Source organism: Ciconia boyciana, chromosome 1, assembly GCF_034638445.1.
Source record: "Ciconia boyciana chromosome 1, ASM3463844v1, whole genome shotgun sequence".
In the NCBI taxonomy this organism is placed as follows: Eukaryota; Metazoa; Chordata; class Aves; order Ciconiiformes; family Ciconiidae; genus Ciconia; species Ciconia boyciana.
In genome coordinates this window covers 5,261,343-5,283,394 of record NC_132934.1, presented here as the reverse complement: position 1 = coordinate 5,283,394, position 22,052 = coordinate 5,261,343, and the positions used below count along the sequence as shown (strand labels likewise).

The following is a 22,052-nucleotide window of genomic DNA, read 5'->3' as shown; positions in this document are numbered from 1 at the left end:
GCAAAGACCCCATCGGCAGTGGAGCAGCTTGGGAATCCCACGGCAGCCTCAGCCCTTTGCCTCTCGGAGCCAGGAGAAGTTCCAGCTGTGGCCTTACAAGGCCAAAATGAGAAACCTGCTGCCGTGTCCCGACTGAAGCTGCTGCCAGGCACTCTCTGCACGAAGAGCTTTGCAAATCCTTGCCTGGGGCCTGGTGGAGACTGGAGGAGAGGGCTGGGCACCAACAGCACTCAGTCATAATTACGTACTTCAGGATTTCAAGCAGTGCACTTTTACCAAGATATTCTCCTTATTTAAAGTTGCTTTTGCCTGCCAGCTCCTGAATCATATCCAGCCCTCCGGAGGGAAGTCATGTCTCTCTTGCAGCCCATTTATGGGTGAGGCATATTGGTAGCAAAGTGTGTGTTGCCACCCCGTGACGACTGCAGTCTTTAGTATAAACCTGGATGTCCTTATGAGCTGGGAGGAGAGATGGAAACACATAGGATGAGCCAGGCAATTCAGAGCATTCTGGGAGAAGTGGAGAGCCAGTTCAGCTCTTTTTGGCTCCAGTAAGCATTATAGTGCTCAGGACTGGGCAGAATTTGGTCTTGAGGTGAGTCCCACCTTCTCTATAGCTGAGGTACTCAGCCTCTTGGAGGCAATGCTGGGAGACAGGCACTTCCAGACAATGACTCAGCCCATCCTAAAACCTATCCAAAACAGATGGGATGGATTACTCTCTGGAGGTGTCTTCCCCTGCCTAGAGAGGGATTAGATGCAATGCCCAGCTTTCTGATGACTGAGTTGGGAAAGCTGAATCCCACCCTTTATTTTTACTGGGGATGAGGTAAAAGCTACAGGAGAATGAACCATATGGCCTCCCTCATTCTGTTTGCTTTGGAGCAAAACCATGTGCACGTACACACACTTGTACATATCTTTGTATGTATATATATTACACAAATTCAAAGGTTTGGTTTTTTTGAAATTGCAGAGACAAGTACATGATAGAGATGCCAGAATCCAGGCTGTCTCTGCATTAAAATATGACAGAACTTTTTCCTGGGAAAAACTGACTCAAACTCCATGGAAATGACTTAACTGTGACAAAAATAAGAGACAAAAAGGAAAGAGGATGAAAGAAGGGGAGAGAGAGATGGTCCCAACCCCACATTTGGCCCCTGTATGAGGGTGTAGGGAAGTGCTGTGTGTTCTAGGAAAGTCTGCTTCAGTTCCCTCCTGAGCCATCTGCAATTCTAGCCTGGACGCAAGTGTACACACGAACTGCACTGGTGCTCTGCGTTGTTTCTCCTTTTCTTTTCCTTTTCTTTTGGCTGAATACAGGCAAGAATGTCAAAAGGAATTTCTGAGCACACTGGAGGTGAGATGCATTCTCTCTGCAAGAAGGCCAAAGCAAGATTATTTTTTCTCTTGCCTTGTTCTCAGAAACAACAGAGCTGTTTGAGCCCAATAAATCCCTCTGAGAAAAGTGCAGTTTGATAGAATTGCAAAAAACTGAAAATAGGGGGTTTGTAAGGGGAAAGGTCAAGTGATGTTAATTATAATCAGTTTCCCTCCAAATCATTGGTTCTAGGCACCTCTTTTTCTTTCCCTTGCCTACCCTGGCGGGGAGTGGAGGAGGGATGTTGCACATGAGAAGCTGTTGCGGTCTCATTGTTTCTTGCCTTAACATCCTGCCCAAAATTTCCTTCAGCAGAGGTTGGCATGAAGGCCTGATCACACTCTCACAGGATAGAAGCTTCTCCGTTTTCACTTTCTGCTTACTTTGATCCCATTTTTTGAGGGACAAATGCATGGGCCACTCTTGTTATCATGAAATAAATCTAAGAGTCCTTTTCTCCACTGTGTGATTGTTGCTTTGCCCTTCTGTGCATGCATGAGAGATGGTTTGGCCTACTGGATCGAGACCTGGAAACTCCAAGTTTTGGAAAGCTCTCCATTTGTGGCCTTGACATCATTACTAAAGTAGTCTGTGTCTTGGTTTTCACCTCTGTAAAATGGGACTGTGAATGTTTGAATGTCCCTCTGAGGGGTGATGTCATGCATTATCTGATGCATTTTTACAATACAAAGGCTATTGTAAAAGAGGAGATGAGAGACCATAAAACCTTCCTTTATTTTTCAAATAATGGCTATTTAGCTCATCTTAGCAAGTTCTCTATGGATTGTTAGACTGGGGAGACAGCCCTCATATTTGGGGCAGGCATTCATTTTCTTGAAGGCTTATTTGGTGCACATCATGATGTGAACCTAGTGGGGTTCTCCCCTTCTCTTTGAAAAAGCCTCTTCCACCAACATTTGGTTTAGTATTCTTATCTATGAAACATTCATCAAATGCATGGTGGTGAGACGTGGAGCAATGTTCCCGCTAAGCAAATGGAGGGATGAATCCTGCGATCCCTACAGAGGAAAATGGTTTATACGGAGGACAGAAACAGGCAGGGAGGGACTCCAGACCTGGCTTCAAAATGTTTGAAGCTATGGGAAATATTCCCCTTAACTTCAGATGAAGTTGGAAGCCAAGTCACCAGCTGGGAGAATTAGAGATTCCACTGCGGTGTGTAATTTGTTTGCAGTTGCATCATTGCATCATCAGCTTCAATGCAGAATCCAGAGGGATATTGATGACACAGCTTGATCAGTGCATTGAGCTCCTTTCCAAACTGTCTTTACATAGCAACATCAGGCCTTGCAACATGTCGTTTCCAGCACTGCTGCACAAGCCCTTCACATATTTCCCTGATAGGCATGAGAGAAACCTTTAAATGCTGATGAGTCCACCATATTATTTCCTGCATAGCTTTCCTTGGAATTTGAAAGGTTTAATGGTGGCCAAGAAAGGGCAGAGCTGAGAAGCTGCTGATTTCTCTGCTTACAGATATTGCCTTGTATTCCTCCCATGTGTTTTGCATCCCAATATAGGGTGTTTGCATGGACAGAGGCTGCTTTTGGGCATCTTCTCTCAGTTGGTCTTACAAAACTGAAGTTTTTCTCCATGCAAACACAGCTGCATGGCTGCTAAATCAAAGTTGGTCGCACTGGGGAGTACTGCACACATCTGCACTCTTCCTGTTGACTTGGCCTCAGTGGTCTGTCTTTCCCATCACCCAGAAGCCTTAACGTCTCTCGCTATGAACTTGATACCAGCTTTCCTCACTCTGGTTGCCTATATTTACATAGGATGATGAACAGCAGAGCAATATAATGTTGGCATATTGCTAGAAAAACAGCATGCCTGGGACAAAACCGACTAGCAGGTAGAATCTGCAATGACTAGTCAGGGCTTCTTTTTATATCTTATTTATTTGAACATATTAGCTTAAACATTTGTTAATTGCTAGAAGTATTCATTGGAGGACGTATATACCAATCAGTATCCTAATTATGAACAGAGCGTGTGCATCCTTGACATATTTAGAGGTATTTCAACTCATAAGTAACCTTTTTAACCATATGCCGCTTACAGCTTATTGCAAGTCTAGAGGACTTTAGAAGAACTCCATGAGGCTTTTGGTATTAGTCAACATTATTCAGTAACTCTTAGTTCAGGGCATGGTTCTCCCAGTTCTTCCTGGGAGCTTTTATCCTAGTTGTCATGCATGATTTTTAAGCTCAGTTAGATCCAGGCATGTCTCACATCTTTGTAAAATCTTTTGGGCAAGAATTGTTCTTTCGTCTTACAATTACACTTGGCACCACAGACATCAGGCCTTGAGACAGGGAAGGACATCCCAAATTTCTTCATGAGCCAAACTGGCAGTGTAGAAATATCTATAAGATATTAACATCTTAGATACAATATAGGATAGAACATCTTAAGAATTAAATTCTTGCCCACTAAAGCAGTGACAGTTGTGCCTACTGGTCTCTTTTCTCTTCTCTTTCTAGACCAAAGAAGCTCTCTTCACAATTCTCCAGGACCTAAGGCCTGAAGACCACTTCAATATAATTGGCTTTTCGAACCGAATAAAGGTCTGGCAGCAGGACCAGCTGGTGCCAGTTACTCCAAATAATATAAGAGATGCCAAAAAGTACATTCATAACATGTCACCTACTGGAGGTATGATCCAGAGATATGAACGGGATTAATTTTGCTATGCAATTAACTACACCAGAATGGAGAGTGGTGAATGTGGTCCTGTAGTATGTAGCAATAAAAAGACATTGGGACTTAGGTCATGGGACAAGGGGGCCCCTTCCCTACCACCACTCAGGGTTATGTGACAGAATGATATGTGCTCTTTATCAGTGTACATGATGGGAAGGTGTCGCCAGATCCAGTCATATGACCTGATATATTTATTAAAGCCAACTTGGGCCCATTCTCCCATTTATCTGGTGGGAACCTCAGAGTGGGAAAGTTCCCAGCGTTATTTCTTGAGGACACAGGAAAAAATACCATATCCTGGTGAAGGACACACAGGGCCGGTACTTGTGCAGTTTCTGAAAGCCTGTATAAAAGCAGGCACGTGATTTTGACTGGGCTGGAAACTCCAGGGATGGACTACCCAGTGTGGGCTGTGGGATTGCCTTCTGCAAAACCTGGTTTCTCACCTAGTACTGTCTTCTTGTCTCTACCAAGGAGCAGCCAGAATGACATTTAAGAATTTCTTGTCCCTTTTTGCTTGTGCCTTGTTGCCAGGAGTGAAGAGCGGAGAGGAGGAGTCCCCAGAACAGTAGCAGAGTGCAGGCATGATTTTGAATTTGATTCAGTGGCCTCCTATGAGGCTATGGACACTAGTATAAAAAAAATATAGTGAGGTTTATAATCAAACATACTTTGGCAGCTGTGCCCATCCTAGCTGAGCACTCCCCAGGTAAGCAGAGAGCTGCAACATGACCTATGCAGATTCTTCCCCATGCAAGCTGTCACAGCTGGTTGAAGGTCAGACAGGGCCTTCCCATGGCTGCCCCTGAGCAAGTGACCGCTCCTAGCAAAGGAAACTCTCTGATGGAAAAACACAGCGAACAGGATGGTTTGCCATACTGTTTGCATTGTGAGAGGAAGAGTTTAGGAAGCGGTCGAGGGACCTGCCCAGTTAAACAATTACCAATAGTGGGACTAAACTCAGAGTACAAAGTTTTTTACTCCTGAAGTGCCAAAAGACCTGTGCAGGAACCAGCTGAGTTTGTCCATGAACCTGCCAGAGAACAAAAGTAAAAGGAAATTATTAACTCAGGTTCAAGAGGAAGGTGCAGTGATTCTCCGCTACAGGCCGGCAGTACTTTAGTTTTGGCTAACTCTGCATTTTCCCTATAAAAGTGCTGTTGCTTGAGTATCTTCCAGTGAACGTGAATGCACTCAGGCTCACAGATCACACACACGAAGAACGTGCTGTGCTTACACCTCTGTGTCATACTCACACACCAAAGAAATGGGAACAAAGTATTGCTGCTAAATATTTGTGCATGTGGCAAAAGGCAGTTTTCAGTGCTCGGTAGCTTCTGTGATACGGCTGGGTTTGAAATGATGCTATCTGCCACATGGGATGGTTTGCTTTTGTTTCTGGGGAAAATATTCTTTCTGAAATTTTGGATCTGGATGGACACTGAGAGAGTGTTAGGATATTTAGGTGCAGGGTTTTGGTTCAAAACCATTTTGCAAAAAACCAGTTTGGATTTTGAGGATTTTTCAGAAGTCTTAGCCCCTTTCCTGTTCCTTGTCTTGCTGCAGTCACTGGAGTGGTGCGCGCTAAGTTTCTAGGTATATGATGCATGGTCAGACCTGCTAGCACATCCTTGCTGACAACCTTCTTAGATCTCCCCTTCCAGACCCCCAGGACTCTGTTGTGTATTGCTCTTAACCAATTTCACCTGCTTTTTTGCTGAGAGCTGTTTTTAACCCAGATGTACTGATATTGCAAAGGTTCCACAACCAATCCCTCTTTGCTTCGACTAGCATAAGAAATACATGGAGCAAGGAAATACCTGTACTCACTTCCCTGCTTTTTTTTTTTTTCCCCCCTGAACACACAATAGGCTTGGATCCTTTTCATGGCTATTCTTCTAATGTATATCTATTCCTTCATTTATTTTCTATTTTCTCCCTCTCTCCCCACTTCAGGCAGCTCCATTCTTTGCTAGCCAGTTGTTTTGTGAAAACACACTCCCCAGCTAACAAAGCCACTTCTCTTCCCTTTAAACTTTGTTAGCACCTGGGGTTTGAAGAACAAACCCAACCACTTGTTTTCCCATTTCAAGGCTTTTTTCCTCTCTTCAAATCTTGTGCCCTTCAGACAAAGTGAGCAGAACTTGCTTTCCTAGTTCAGATATCATCTGGGAGAGTCCCGTAATTAAGTTTAACTATTTTTGTATGTACTGGCAGGACATGGTATGTGCTGTGACTCTGCTTACCACAGCTGATTATTGCACATTGAGACATTCAAGGATACAGCAATTTCACATAATAAACTGCAATTCATAATTCAATTCATAAGACTATAAACAGCTATCCCAAACTGGTGCTGAGTAACTGAGCTGAACTGAATTAAAGGACTAGTGCAACCTCTTGTAGAGAAAGGGAACATCCTGATGAACAGAGGTGCTGTTATCATACTAAAGGGAGCTTAGTGAAATTATTTATACCACTCTTAGAAGGAGAAATGAGCTAATAATTTTGATACCTTCCCAGGGACTAATATTAACAGTGCTCTCCAGACTGGTGCAAAGCTGCTAAATGATTACATTGCTCAGAACAACATTGATGCCAGGAGTGTATCTCTAATCATCTTCCTCACGGACGGGAGGCCCACTGTTGGGGAAACACAGACATCCAAAATCCTCAGCAACACCAAGGATGCCATCCGTGATAAATTCTGCCTCTTCACCATCGGCATTGGCAATGATGTAGACCACAAGCTGCTGGAGAGGATGGCACTGGAGAACTGTGGCATGACGAGGCATTTCCAGGAGGATGAGGATGCAGCCAGCCACCTCAAAGGGTTTGTTCTGCTTTTTCTGTACTTATATCTGCGTTGGGTCCTCTGGGCAAGGGTTTTGGGAAGGAAAATCCTCTAAGGAGACATCACAAGAGATGGGAGTTTCTCTGAGGCTCAACTCTGGTTGAGAGAGGCAGAGTATGCTCAGATACTGAGGATGCCTACCCAGAAATTGTTTCCTTCCTAGCAGACCCCTGAGCTGTAGTGGAGCTTCCCAGCCCTCAGAACAAGGCATTTGTTTTCCTGATTCACATAATTGTTTTGGGCATGTAAACCTGGAGAGATGGGAGGCATAAGTGCCACCTCTCCACAAGTGGATGGAGGGAGGAAAGGATGCATTGCTCACTTCAAATTGACAACATAAACAGCATGGAGGGGCTCAGGAATGAAGATCCCAATTTGGGGCAGAAAATTATTTCTTTATTTTTTGAAAACGATAACCTTTTGCCCAAACTCCAAAATATTTGACTTCTTTGAAAAATACACAAGGGTCATTCCTGGGATGATCATACAGTCACTTCATTCCCTCATTCTTTGTGACCCAAATTCCTAACAGGTTTCCTGTAATACTCATCAGTCAATAGGACCAAAGATTATGCTGCTCTTCTGTGTTCGGGGAGCTGTAGTCCAAGGGGAGACCCTAGTGAGGAACAGTAAAAAGATAACTGAATCACAGCTCTGTTTAAAATGTCAGGCAGCGTGTCAGTATTTCCATGCAAAAATGTTTGGTTTTCACTCCCAAAATGTTAGTGTTTTGACCCTGAGAAACCAAAAAGAGGCAATCATTGAGCAGAGACTTCTCATTTTGCCTGGCTAGTGTCTAATTTTATCTGGAGCAATGAGACCACACACTTTCTACTAGAGCTGTTCTTTCTGTCGTGGTTATACTAGGACAAGGATGTGTTCCTTTTAAACCAGATTTTGTAGATACATCTGCCACTCTGCCCGTGCCATTTGCTTCTCAGAACATGCATTTTGGATAGCGAGTGGCATTCCCTGGCAAATGAAGGTTGTGCTGATTGATCGGGCTGCAGGAACCCATCACTGCAAGTACTTGTTCAAACACCTCTGTCTGACAAACAGCTCACTGTTTATGAAGCTGAGTGATAGCAAACCCATTTGGCATCTGGTGCCAAATTTATACAGAAAAGCACAATCACTTGCTGGAGGCCAATTCAAATCACTGTTGGAGAGGAAACTACATGGGTGCCAATGTAATTTCTGATTTTTGTGGTCAGTGGGTTGTATTTTTTACACAGGTACTTCCTTACATTGTACCGTAAGACAGGTTGTATCTCTCACTCCAGCATTTGTTACAACCTAGGAGTTATTTCACAGAGAGTTCTCAGGTTTAATTAACTCATGTTTTAAAATGTGACGAGGTCTCTGCATCAAAGATACTGAGTGCTCAGAGAGACTTTAAAAGAAAGTCAACCAATTCAGGCTTTGGGTTTCCTTGGAGAGAGAATAAAACAGAAAGTGTGACTCTAGCTTCCAGACAATCTGTTTAAGCAGATGTGAAAAATAAATGCAGCTTGAACTAAAAAAGGTCTGAGGCCAATTCTTTGTTTATTTACCAAATTAGACTCAAATGACTTGCCAAGAGATGAGGAGTCTGGCATTTAAATGGGAAATAGGGCATTCTTGGAGCAGCTTGGGAAGAGCCATCAAAAGCACATTGCTGCAGGGAAAACACAGTACTGTAAACTTGGGCCTTGACCCCTTGTAAAGGCTTTCTGGCCTGTCCAGTGCAAGGTATTCTCAGAAGTATGGTAGGTCACATTAACAAGGCATTATACGGTTAAGCTCTCTGGTTCCACAGAAGCCATGTCTTGCTCCAACAGAAAATCAGCAATAAGGTAGCAGTGAGTTCTCTTCTGCCAGGCCGCCTGTATTTAGTAGTTAGGATTCCTCCATTCCTTGGAAATGTCCTCATTTATGGGGGTATAGTGAGATTCATTTTTTATTTTCTTTCTCCTTTGGCCCTCAGAAAACTGTATTCCTGCCTGTCCTACACTGACCATCCCAAATGGTAGTATCTAGGACTCTTCCAGTGATACAGAAGCTTTGGTTCAGATACTCCCCAGCTTTGGGGGACCTAGCATCTTGGTCTTACAGTTGCTGGCTCTGGAATACCATGCATAATACCACTAGAAAACTGTGGGTAACAGCATCTCTTCTAAGTACATTTCAAAATAACTAGGGTGCTTTCTGTGAGCCTGAGAAGCCAAGAATTTACTTTTAAGGGACAGGTCCTCTTAAGAAAACTTAAGTGGTCACAAATATCTCCTTGCAGAGCTCTGGAATCACAGTGGAAGGTAGGTGCCTGCCAGGCCATGCTGGGATGCTTCTGAACATACTTAGGAGACTCTGTTTAGATGCCTAAGAAACACTGAAAACTAAAATGAGGCAAAGAATAATTTTGGTTGAAAGGGACCTCTGGAGGTCATGTAATCCAGCCTTCTGCTCAGAGAAGAGCTAACTTCAAATTTAGGTGAGGTTTCCCAGGACCTTGTCCACTCAAGTTCTGAAAATCTCTAAGGGTAGAGACCCCCCCGTCTCTCTGGGCCCAGTTACAGTGGATGCAGTAGTTAAATTTGGAGCCTGGTAGCTCTAACTGCCCCTGAATGTCTTAGGAGCCATATTAGATAGTCTGACTGTATCCTTGGCCATGTATAAGCACAAGAGCATGTGCGTACACTTGAATGAACAGTACTAACGGTGAGAAATGTGTCTTTGTTTAAGGTTCTATGATGAAATAGGAACACCCCTTCTCTCTGACATCCGTATTGATTACCCTGAAGACAATGTGGAGCAGGTCACCCAGAACTTCTTCCCTAACTACTTTAATGGCTCTGAAATTATAATAGCTGGCAAACTCATCAACCACACCTCAGATAGTCTCCATGTAGAGGTGACTGCTAGCAACTCCAAGAAGTACATCCTCCTCAAAACAGATGTGGCTATTGACCTGCCAAGCAGGAATGACATCAGAGGTGTCCCTGGCCTGGAAGATGGCAAAGGTGACAAAAATTACATTGAGAGGGCATGGAGTTACCTTACCATCAAGGAATTGCTTAACTCCCGGTTAAAGACTGATGACAATCAGGAAAAAGACTATTTGATGGAGAAAGCCAAGTCAATGGCCCTGACTTACAACTTTGTTACTCCCTTCACCGTTTTGAAGATGAGAGAGGCTGGGCTCCATTCAGAACCACCTCAAGAGGAGTTTATCAGCCCTTCTACTGATGGCATTGGTGAGAAGTTGCAGAGCTTGCAGGGACACAAGACACCACCAGGTATGAGGGAAAAATAACCATGTGTTGGCAAGAAATCTTTTTGCATAGGTAATGTCTCATGGCTGACTTTGGCAACAGGGATGATCTAGACAATGAACCGAGGGGTGGTAAACAGAAAGCTGAAATTTTCATATCGATTTTGCTAATTGTGGGCTGGGTGACCTTGAGCAAACTTTTTAGGCACCTAACTCACCCCTTGGAAGCACTTAGTGCTCTGTAGAAACTATCAAAGAAAAATTGGTATTCTGAATGAAGCTTAAAGTAGCTGCAGGAATATGTCTCATAATCTCGCTGAATAACATTTTGGGAACATTATTATACCATGGCTCTTTCTGCTGCTCAATAAGTAATTGTAACAGCCTTCCTTCCCCACTTCTAGGTATACGCAGACAGCAAGATAAACAAAGAATTAAAATCTCCAAAACTTCAGGTCAGTGCCTGTTTTCATGCCTTTAATAATCCAAAATAATAGTGGTTGATTTATGGAAACCTCAGTTGCATGCCACTGTGGTATAGCCATCCCGACGGATCAGCCAAAATCCTATTTACTACACCTGCAGAGCAGGGAGGAGAATGAAAACAAAAACAAAATACAGAGAGGATCAGTAATGAGAAGAAGTGTGAGGAAACATAGCAAGGCAGATGATTTACAACACTTGATCCTCGTGTTTATGATTTCTGTAGATTAGGGGAGAACAGGAAGCATGTTCTCTCTGTACTAGAACTAGTCAAAAAACATTTTATAAAGTAATGTTGCTGAAACATAAAAAGTGTTGTCAAAGGAGAAAAAAAAAAAGGGAATTCTGTAGTGTTTTGCTATTTCTCTGTTGGTTCTGCACCTCTACTTAACATCCTTTTCATACATTAAACACTGAAGAATAAGCCCAGATCAAGAATTTAGACTTGAATTTCACTGGATAAGGTCAAATTTACCTTAAAAACTAGGGTTTGGGCTTGTCTTATTATTAATAACAACTATCTGGTAGTTGATGATAGGTCAAGGATTGTTGAAAAATTAAGGTCGTGGGATTGTTTAAAATCTGCTGTTGACTGCTCCAATCTGATATTGAGGACCAGGAAGGTTCAGTGTGCGGTGCGCCCATGCAGCAGTCCTTGGTGAGAGGATACATTTTTTTATGCTGTGGGGGATGTAGCCTCCCAACAGAATACGGAGAAGAGGAGTATAAAACACCTGCATGACAATTCCCATAAATCACTGAAATGATATTCCAGGAAGAAAATATCCTGATTTTCACCTGAACTGCTTTGGGTTTTGAGTTTTCATTGAAAACCCAACCTCTTCTGTGAGAAAAAACAAAACAAAACAAAATAATCTTTGTGAAAAACAAAGCAAAACTTGGCATTTCCTGGCAAACTCCATCCGACCCTCTAAAAACAACAAACTGGGAGGTCTTAGAAAAAAACAGGGACAAACACACTTTGAAAAGCAGTTTTGTTACATTCTTGACACTGCAGTTTTGTGTAAGTCTCTCACATTTGTCTCTTTTTCCATGTCTTCTCAGCGGATGGAGACCCTCACTTTGTCATTGATTTTCCCTCCAGCAAGTTCTCTGTCTGCTTCAATATTGACGGAGAACCAGGGGACATTCTCCGACTGGTCTCTGATCATAAGGAATCTGGTAAGCAGCCAAGCAAAGCAGTTGCTTGTGGAGGAAAGCTGAAGTGCAAGGCCAGCTCTAGCAATAAGACTAAGCACCAAGGTGCTTCATAGGCAAGAAACTGGCAGAAAATTAGAAAAAGTTGCTTTTCTGGCCAGGCAATGGAAAATTGGTGCATGTGAGTTTTCTGGCTCTAGTCACCTGGATTAGAAGGGGAGGTAAACTGTTCAGTTGTACTTACTGACCTCCAACTTTGTCATAGCTTACGGGTAAAATCACAACAAGCCTAAGTGAGGAGGAGGCCTGGCTGCTGTTACATGCACAATTCATCTACAGAAGTGTTTGTCAACAGATTAGACCTAACCATAGAGAGAACTGGCCTTTATGTGTATCCAAACTTTTCCTAGTTCAGGTCTTCATTGACTGGAATCAAGAGAGCAGCAATTGCTTGTAAACAGCCAAGAGACCCACTTGAGTGCATGAGGACCACATTGCACCCCTTCAGTCCAGCCAGATGGGAGAGCTCAGTTCCTGATGATTAGACCCAGTATGGGTCTGGGGGTTGCACTTGACCAGTGTACAACAGTCATAGCTGAATGAGCAGCCACAGGCATTTTGCATATTGCATGTAGTGTTTGCATAAGCCATGCAGCCACCTCTGAGAGATTACACAGGGGATTCAGCTTTCTGGTGCAGAGACAATGCATTTCTTTGATGGTGCAACTTCATCAGCCCCCTAGTTACAAAGTCACAATATGCAAATAAAAGATTTGCACTCGCCAAAATTGCTCTGTTATTGGAACTTCACTTTTTCCTTACAGTGCTGGTTGGTTCAGGACAGAGCAAATCATCCAAACAGGCTAACGAAGCACTGAGGCTGTTTCAGCAAAGGGACCACCAAACTGGTTACTGAGTCATGACAGCCTTGAGAAAACCCACACGATTCAGGATCTGCTTTGTCCAAGCAAGTCTGATCCCCAGGGACCCAAACTGTGGCCTGATCTGATCTGGAATTCTAAGCAGGGCAGCTAATAAGCAGATTATATCCTGAGCAGGGAAACGGTGGGAGGAAGGGGTGTCAAAACCAGAGACAATGCACAGACTTGTTTTACAAAGAAGATAAACAACCCCACAATAAAGTTATAAGAATTCTATTCTGTGTGGCAGTGGTCTAGCCTCCATATTTCTGTGTTCATGCTTGCCTTAGTGAATAAGATCCAGCTCCTGGCAATGTTTCCCTTAAGCTTCTTTTCACAGTCTGTGTTTGTGCTACAGCTTTGAGTGATTCTTTAGCTCAAATGCAGAATGAGCTTGAGAAAAACAGACTCCATAGCACTAGCAAGTTGAGTCTATGAAGACAGAAATGAGAGATTCCATCAGCAATGATAGGATATGGAGATATTTTATCTCAGTGTTGATGGCTTGGGTGTAGCTTGGGTTAGCCACAAATCTCCTCCTCAATTGTTACTGTCTGGTAGCTGTTCAGAGACCTGTAGGAAGTGAGACGCTGTCTTAAGGACAGGAAGTCACAAAAATCGTTAAAATGATTGGGAATCTTAGTGTGGACATCTAGGCTTCAGCTGACTCAGTGGCATCTGCACCTTAGACTACTCAAAAGTGGTCATTTTGGGGCAAAACTGAGGAAGGCTGGAAGAGCAGCACTGGTGAAGCTGAAAATAACCCAACAGGAGTGTGGGGTTCAGGGTCCTATTCTGCAGCGACACAGAGAGAACCTGAATTTCTTACACTGCTACCTGAGGAGGTTTAGCACTTCACTACAGGTCCTGCTCAGTCTTTAGCATGTTGTCCAAGGCAGTAACCCTTACTCTGTGGCTTCCCAAGCTAGTTCTCTTCTTAGGAGTCAGGTAGAGAGGGACATCAAACTCCAACTGTCTACTACTCTGAGATACTCTGAGACAGCAGCATTCAGATACACCCAGGTCCTCTTCCTAGAAGTTCAGTCCCTATGCCAGTTGGTGATATGAGGAAAAGCAGGCCTGCCAGCAGCTGTTGTTAGTCCTCCAAGATCTGGAATGTTTGCCCAGGTTTGAGTGATGCATCAACAAATAGGTGGTCTAGGTAAGTCATACCACAGTTGGTCAGGCTATAGCAGTCAGGAAGATAAATATTTGTCTTATGTGGCTCAAAACCCCCGCACATCATTGTCTTGATGATAGACAGGTCTAAGGTTGGATGGAGTTTAGGGAGTGGCTGTGCTGAGGAGCAGCTGATCCTATCCTGTAGCACTGCGTACACAATATTAGGACTAATGGGGCTGGAGGCACCCGTCTCCAGGGAAGGCCAGTATTTCTGAGCTTGGGTAAGTTTAGGTGCTCTATATAAGGTAATCAATTTATAACAGACTGGCCATACTGCTTTGAATACTGGTAGGCGAAATAATCGACCATGAGGTGGTGAATCTGCATGTCATCAGTTGCAAGGCTTAAATATTTGAGACAATAGACCTATTCTTGTTTCCAGCTTTCATTTATTGATTATTTTCCTGCAAGGTGTAACTGTGAATGGGCAACTCATTGGAGCTCCTGCACCACCCAACGGCCACAAGAAGCATCGGACTTACTTCAGCACCATCACTATCCTCAGCAATAAGCCAGAAAGATCTTACCTAGAGATCACACCCAAAAGAATCATCTTGGATGATGGGGAAAGACTTCTTCTGTCCTGCGATCGGAGTGCCGTTGTGCGGAGCAGCAGCCTCGAGGTGTCCATCTCTGCCAATTCCAACGTCACTGTGACGATACGAGACACAATCAGCTTTGTCATCCTCATCCACCATTACAAGAAGCCGGCCCTGTATCAGAGGGATCACCTGGGGTTCTACATTGCCAACAGTAAAGGCCTCTCTTCCGACTCCCACGGGCTACTGGGTAGGTAACAGGTTCTCAGATTCAGAGCTGCAAGCCAGAGAAAAATGATCCTTCCAAACAGTTTTAGAGGACAGAGACAGGAGGTAACGAACAAGGCAGGTGGGGATTAAGTTCCCAGGTGAGACTTTTACTTCCAGTCTTCCACTCCCAAACAACTTCTCTTTTGCTAGCATCCCCAACTCCTCTCCCATCTTTTTCTGTATGAGCTATCTTCCACTATCCTAGCTATGTGGCTGTGCCTGTTTTTCCCATTTCCACTGTTTTTATGATTGTTCAATACAGTTGTCATTAGAATACACGTTTGATGTTCCCAATACAGAGACAGAAACCAAATATTGCACAAGAAGCCTGAATAAGGCACCAATAAGAGATTCTCTAACAGTAGTCCTAATTCAGAATAGCCCAGCTGCTAATGTGCTCTCAGGGACATAGCAAAGTAGGGTCTGAATCTCTCTAGGCAGAGAGGACAGTCAACTGAAGTCTTGAAGATTCTGAAAGAGAGCTCTAGTCACAGAGCTAGCACATTGCCAGAGATCATTGGCTTAGCCTTCAAGTACTGCACTTGCATATGTCCAGAGGGTCTGTTTTCACAGGATTGAGCTGTTTACACGTGAGCCTGACTGAGATCAAGAAACATTAGTACTTTTTGTGGCCCCTTTCTTTCAAACATGAAGGAAGAGCCATCCCCATGTTTTGAGAGCAATTAGGCTTTAGGAAGGCTCAGAGAATGTCTAGATGGTTGGGTTCTTTCAGCCAACGAGTAGTGATGTTTATGGCTATATACAGGTGCAGAACTCTAAGACTGAAGCCATCGTTTCTGTGACATTCAGGTACCCCTAGGTTAAGCAGGAAATGATCCTTCAGGAGTGATTTCGGATTCAGGCTGCTCACATGTGCAAACCTCTAAATCCACACTTGGGTTTGGCCAAAAAGTCCTTGCTGAAAAGGCAAGGGAAGAGAACTTGGAGCTTCAAGCCTAGATCTTCTTTCTGCTTGCTGATGGGCTTTGTATGGGTTATATTACCATCTAGTAACCACGGCCCACTAGCAGCTCAAACAGCTCTTTAGCTCAGCCGATGTGTCTTGATGAGTGAAAAAAGAAATAGGGTTTTACTCTGTGAGATTTAGAAAAGAATCACAGGACCTAGATTCATCCTGCTATTGCAGAGAAGCCCTTTACAACCCCATATGCTAAGAATCCTCAAAATGTGGTCTTTTAAAAAAAAACAAAACAAAACTTACAAACAGGCACAAACCAGCCAGTAATGGAGTCTATTTTATCTTGCCTTGCAGGTCAGTTCTTGAACCATGATGTTAAACTTCTTCAGGAATCTCTAAACACAAGTCGTCAGCAGGTTGGTCAGAACCAAACTGAAGCATTAAAGCCAAACCCTACAAACACCCTGAAAGTGAAGGGACGGCTTGTTCCTGTCGTGTGGAAGCAGAGGAGGATCTACAATGGCCAGCAGGAAGTTGACTGCTGGTTTGCCAAAAACAATGCAGACAAACTGATTGATGGGAGCTATAAAGACTATTTGGCTTCTCATCCTTTCGACACAGGGACCAGCTTTGGGACGATTAACAGCATTTAAGACCGACCATAGCAATGCATTGCAGCAGCATGTGTGACAGCGGTTCCCTTCTGAAGCCTCTAGAGCTAGGCAACTTATGAATATTTCTTTACTTTTTGATGCCAAAGAAACCAAGGCTTCTTGCCCTTGGGAATCAGCTGTCTCTCTTTCATGCTAGATGAACATTGTTCATCAAATTCCTGAAGACAAGGAGGTTTGGGGGAAAGGGTTGAGGATGTGGTTAAAGGCGTGATCGGTGCTCTCCCAGTGGGGAGGGAGAAATGGGCCAGCACTCATATCGAACAGTGCAGAGAGCTGCTGGCCTTAAAATAAACCCATGCAGGGATCCGTGCAATACCCCCAGGGGCTGATGAGTCACCCAGTGAGAGGCACAGATCATCCAGCACAGTGCCTATCTAGAGAGACAATCTTGGGTGATACACCTTGCAAAGAAGTGACTTGGAGCACCTGCTCCAACCATGGTCCCTGGGGAAAGAAGAGAGAGAGAGAGAGGAGAGGTGGGTGGATATTCATCTGCAGTGACCCATTAGCATCAAAGAAGTAACAAAGAAATCAAAACCTTAGATCAACAGGCCACAAGAGGGTATTGCTTTCTTGGTTATTGGGATGGGGTCTGGATTTGCTACTAAGCATGATGTTCCCTGAACCACTATGGACCCTTTAAAACAGTGGTGGAAACCTTCACGTGGTTTATTGCTGTCTCAGTGCACAGGCTGCATGCTTAAAAAGCACCTCTGGTCTTCTGCAGCAACAGGAGTGGTGCAGGCTCCCATTCCATGAAGCATCTCATTTAAATAACATTGCAGGTTTAGTGATTTCTTGAGTCTTGACTCCCTCAGAGAGAAACAAAGTTCCACCATGAACTTCCAACAGACCTGCCACCTCCTTGAGCAGAGCATCACTTGTGCTTAGCAGAGATTTAAATTCTCTAAAGGATGATGAACCAGCACCCACGATAGCTTATGACCCTACAAAGCAGACTCTTGAATTTAGACTAGACATTTCTAAGCTGCTTTTCTAATCAGGGAGGAAGTCTTTGTTTACTCCAAATTCTCAAAAATTTTTCATCTGAATTTCCCTGGCTCCTTCTCCTTCCTTACACTGTAGGAATTTGTATGCAGCAGGAATCTGGCAGCAGGAGGTTACAGAAGGGTCCGCCAGCCACCCCCACTGCAGGTGGTCCTGCTCTGCAAAGAAACCTCCAAACCCAAACTGCAAGGCTGTGGTCTATTTTAGAGTGAGGCATCACTGAATAATGCTATACATCAGCCACAGGGGAGTTTGCTTAGTAGAGAACTAGAGAACTTAGCCAAAGAGGACTTTGACAACCACAAAGACATTTACATGACAAGGCCAAATTGAGCTCATGTATACTCTGCCTTTCCAGAACTGCAAGGAAGGAGGGCGGGTGTGGAAGCATCTCCAGGAGCTAAATGATATCCATGTGTTAGGAGAAAACAGAGTTGCCAGAGACCTACAGAAGTAGGTTCAATCTTGACTGACTTTTTGCATATTTAAAAATTAAATCATATTGTTGCTGTAGGAGCTCCAGCTGCTGGGGGTAGTGGTTTTCCAGTTGCTTGATCATCTAGTTAGTACTGCTAGCACTGTGACAGCAGAGCAGGTAGCGAGCATGGTTGCTTCTTCACACTATGTGCTGTGGAGAAGAGGGAAACAGCTGAAAGCAACCAGCTAGATTTAACTGCACTATGGAAGACCCTTACAGAGAGCTCAGTTAGTGCAAAACTCATGCCAAGGCTCACGCTTTGGAACAAAACATAAAGACAAAACTACTGCTTTAGGCCCAGCTATCTTGAGAAATAGCTCTCCTGCAAGGGAGAACTGAAGGCAAGACCTTCAGCACAGGCCTGAGCATGCAATAAGCTAAGACGCTAATGCTCATGAGCCAGGAATAAGGTGAAAAAAAGCATCTGTGGAAGTTGACTTTCCACCCAAGCAGACAGTAGGAGGCTCACCCAGCCCATTCCCAAATAACCTCCCATTTCACTAGCACAGGGTGAAGAGGATAGCAGCACTGAGCTTCTAGACAGAGCAGGTTTTGGCAGGTGTCTTCTTCATACTGTCCTTACTGAAAAGAGATTTCTTTGAAATCTTCACTCTCCTCCCACATTTTGCTGTTCAAATGTATTGCTAAGGGGAGCAATTGGCTTAGACTCTCCTCTCGTCTCATCTCTCCTGTATATAGATATGTATATATATATATGTACACACACACATATTGCTAATGCTTCAGGTGCATCATTACCCCTCTTCCTCCTCCTCCTCCAGCCAAGGAAACATATTTCTTTCAGGGCCTGAAAAGAACAATGATCAAATCCAACTTCCAAGCCATGTGAAGCACCTGGAGCAATATACTCTAGTTCTTGTTAAGGCTCCAGTTATCCATGTCACAATAAATATCTTACAGTGAACACTGCAGTGAAGCTTTCATTTGGCAAAGATAAAACAAGCTTTGAAGCTAAGGTTATGTATGTTTTATGCTGCTGGACAAGCTCATGTTACCAGATGGCTGAAAGAACTACTCACAAGGTAACAATAGGTTGGGAACTAAAGTAATTTCAGAAAAAAACCTGAAGGTCAATGATGTTCTTCAGCCTCTATACGCTTGGTAGGAAGCAAGAAGCACGTTATGTGAACAGACCCCAGGGGTCTACTCCCACACTAAAGTGAGACTTTAACCACATAGAGAAGACTGATCCAACCTTTAAATATAGTAGCACAGGACATGGGAAACCAGAGTTTGTGCTCCTGCTGCCCCAAGAGCAGTAAGAGCAAAGGCAGGTCATGGACTGTAAACTTCAGCTTTCCCCATCTATACAGGGGGCATCACAGCACTTCCCTCTCTCACAAGGAGAACGTGCCCAGGCTTGGTCCTCACAACCTTTTGTCATGGCTCAGAGAGCTCCCAAGCAGCACACTACAACTGCACATACAAGCACACATTTGTTCTCATCTCCAAGAGTATCACAGAGCACTTTGTTTTGCTGTGATATGATTAAAGATTGCAAGCTGCTCTGATAGCTCAGGAATGAGGGCTGAGCAATCACTTTGCAGCCCAATGGAAACAATTGCACACCTCCATTTCAGACAAGGGAACAAGACTCCTGAATTTAGGGCTGCCGAAACAGCACCGGCTACGCAGTGCTCGAGAGGGACAACCTTCCCCCACATCAGACTTGCCCTGCTATTGCCTATTGTGAGCCTTCTCAGTCAGCCTCAACTAAGGGCTAAGATGAAGATCACGTTACTCGCCTTCCATTTTAGGACGAGGACTTTGCTGTGACTGAATTAGCACTCTTCACATACACTGTGAAGCCCTATGGCAAGAACAAAACCCAAATACTAGTGCACCTCAAAATAGGGAGCAAGTTTCTAATAGGGAAGCTGTTTTAATTTTATTTTTCAGTCAAGACCTTAAACACCACAGGAGTTATTCCAGCCCTTAGCAGTGCAGAACTCCACCAGACAAGCAAAAGTTGCATTGTGAAACTGATTTCACTAAGCAATATAAATGAGCTATTCAGAGAGCTGTGCACCATGTGTTCCAAAAGCCATTTGATGTTCCAGCACAAGTATGATTTTTGACCCTTCATTAAGTAAGGAAGAAACAAAAAAAATTACTTAATTTCTAGAAATATAGTATAAGGCTGCACAGCTGCAAGTGTAGCCAAGTGTGTCAAGTTCACTAAGGGGCATACAAGACTTTGATTTGCATCTAATGCTTCTAAACTACTTTGAAGTTAGGAAAAAAAAAAACCACCCAAACAAAAAAACCCCACAAAACCAAAAAACTTCACAGGCTTTCAGCTCAGCTTTTAAAAGTCTAAATCTGTCTAAAGTAGAAAATCCAAATGCTTTATTTTCTACTCCTTAATAAGGACTGTTTTCCTGGGAAAATAAGGTTTTGGGAAAAAAGGAGTGTTTTCTTGGGACGGAAAATAAAAAAATAACTCCTGCCTAAGACTTCTGGGGACTGCCTTGCAATAAGCAAAGCCTGTCTATGGCTCAACTGGGTCTATCAGTTCAGTGGATCCTGGATCAGGCCCTGCTCTGAGGACTATCCACCATTTGGACTCTGTATGGGTCTCATCACAGCTGTGTTTCTGCACCCAGCCTGGGAGTGCATTATGCAGCTGCTCTGTGCTCTCTCTCTCCCCCCAGGAGAGCTGCAAAGTGTTTTGCATTTTTGTGTGTTTATAGATGAATACAATATGTTAATGAAGGAGCAAGGGCAAAGCCCTGCACCTCACACTTGGAGCAAAAGGTGCCAGCTCTGGGATGACCCAGGGGCCTTCTCCTGCAGCAATGCTACCTGAGGCCATTCCCTTACCCTAGAAGACCAGGGCTGGTTAATGGGGCTTCAGCTGACTCTTCAGATTAGTTTTTGAATCAGGTCCTGCAGAGATTTTATATGTTTATTTTAAACTAGGTAAAAGGAAAGTAGTCAACTTCTAGTTCCCAGTAAACACTCACTTGTAAGGTGGCAACTGGGATCCACCTCTGAGTCTGTTCTGGTCTGGAGTCCAGCACAGGCTGATGCTGCAGCATTAGGTCTTTGCACTGAAGTGGCTCATACAACCCATCTACAGAAACCGAGCACTGTGGCTCAGCTCTTCTTCTGTAGGTTTACTAGGATAGCCCTGCTGCAGAAAGACAACCTGCCCTGTGAGGAACTGGTCAGGAGAGATTTCAACACATCCCCTTCCTCCCCTTTACAGCATTAGGGTTTTGCAAAATATTAAGCACATGAAGGCGTTTCATTTATGAAGCAGTTTTAGGTCAAATATTTATTGCATTCCTTACAAAACAGTAAAAAGCATCAGATCCACTGAGACAATCTTCCTAATTCAAGACATTTAAATACATATTGCAAACCAATTATTTTGAGTATTGTGCATATAAAAGTGTCACAGTTCAGGTAGTACAGGATAGATTTTTTTTTCTTTTCTATAAAAAAAAGCAGACAATCTTTTGATTTCAGTCTCTAGCCCTGACAAAATGTTACACCCAGCTGGCCAGCCAGGGGAAGTACATATCCATACCCCTAACCTCAACGTGCCTGCATGTGTACGGGTTAGGGTCAGACAGGTAAAGCAGATACTGCTCAAGGCTGTACAGGACGCACAGATACCATCCCAAAAAGACAACTGCAGAAGGATAGGTCTAGATGAGGCAGGCAAAAGGATCTCTGCAGATCCATAGGGATCAACTAGCATTCCCCACCCTGCCCTTCCTCAGCCAGCTCAAGGATCACAGTGCTACTTCCCTTCCTCCACCTCCCTTGTCTTGGTGTTGTCAGATGACCACTTGATAGCTGGGCTGCTTCATCTTCTGGTTCGCTCCCTGGAGTCCTGAAATATCCTGGTCACTTTCAGACTGATCAAAATCCATGTCTGGAGAGAGTAACACCTAGAAAGGAGAAGAGACAGATGCTGATAGAGTGAAAGTTCTCAGCTCTTCTTGATACAGCTTGCTGAAGGGGTCGAGCACCCCTAGTGGGGTGTGCTGCAAGATCTAATCCTCTCTGGCAGATGGGAAGTCTCAAGGTCACCTTGACCATCTCTCCAATGACAGCCAGATAGATTTGGGCGCAGATACCGTGATCATTTGGTGTCCCAACCCACCCCCGCCTCGAGAGTGGAACAGGCAGACAAAAAGCTCTGTTCACCATGGGACAGGACTCGCATATAGA

The 22,052-nt window shown here is 43.9% G+C and overlaps 2 protein-coding genes across 3 annotated transcripts in view; one reads left to right on the top strand and one right to left on the bottom strand.

Annotated features, from left to right (window-relative positions):
* Positions 1-16,373, top strand: part of ITIH5 (inter-alpha-trypsin inhibitor heavy chain 5) — a 47,158-nt gene extending 30,785 nt beyond the window's left edge. For both annotated transcript variants that reach the window (XM_072865941.1, XM_072866028.1), the window contains 7 exons: positions 3,892-4,063; positions 6,635-6,944; positions 9,687-10,240; positions 10,620-10,670; positions 11,764-11,880; positions 14,370-14,747; positions 16,041-16,373. In XM_072865941.1, the coding sequence (XP_072722042.1) occupies positions 3,892-4,063; positions 6,635-6,944; positions 9,687-10,240; positions 10,620-10,670; positions 11,764-11,880; positions 14,370-14,747; positions 16,041-16,339 (1,881 nt within the window). In that variant the 3' untranslated portion in view covers positions 16,340-16,373. The remainder of the gene's footprint in view (positions 1-3,891; positions 4,064-6,634; positions 6,945-9,686; positions 10,241-10,619; positions 10,671-11,763; positions 11,881-14,369; positions 14,748-16,040) is intronic.
* A 4,899-nt stretch (positions 16,374-21,272) lies between these two features.
* LOC140653562 (store-operated calcium entry regulator STIMATE-like) overlaps positions 21,273-22,052 on the bottom strand; it is a 36,053-nt gene continuing 35,273 nt past the window's right edge. Inside the window, 1 exon segment of the mRNA XM_072865816.1 lies at positions 21,273-21,769. Coding sequence (XP_072721917.1) covers positions 21,656-21,769 — 114 coding nt within the window. The 3' untranslated portion in view covers positions 21,273-21,655.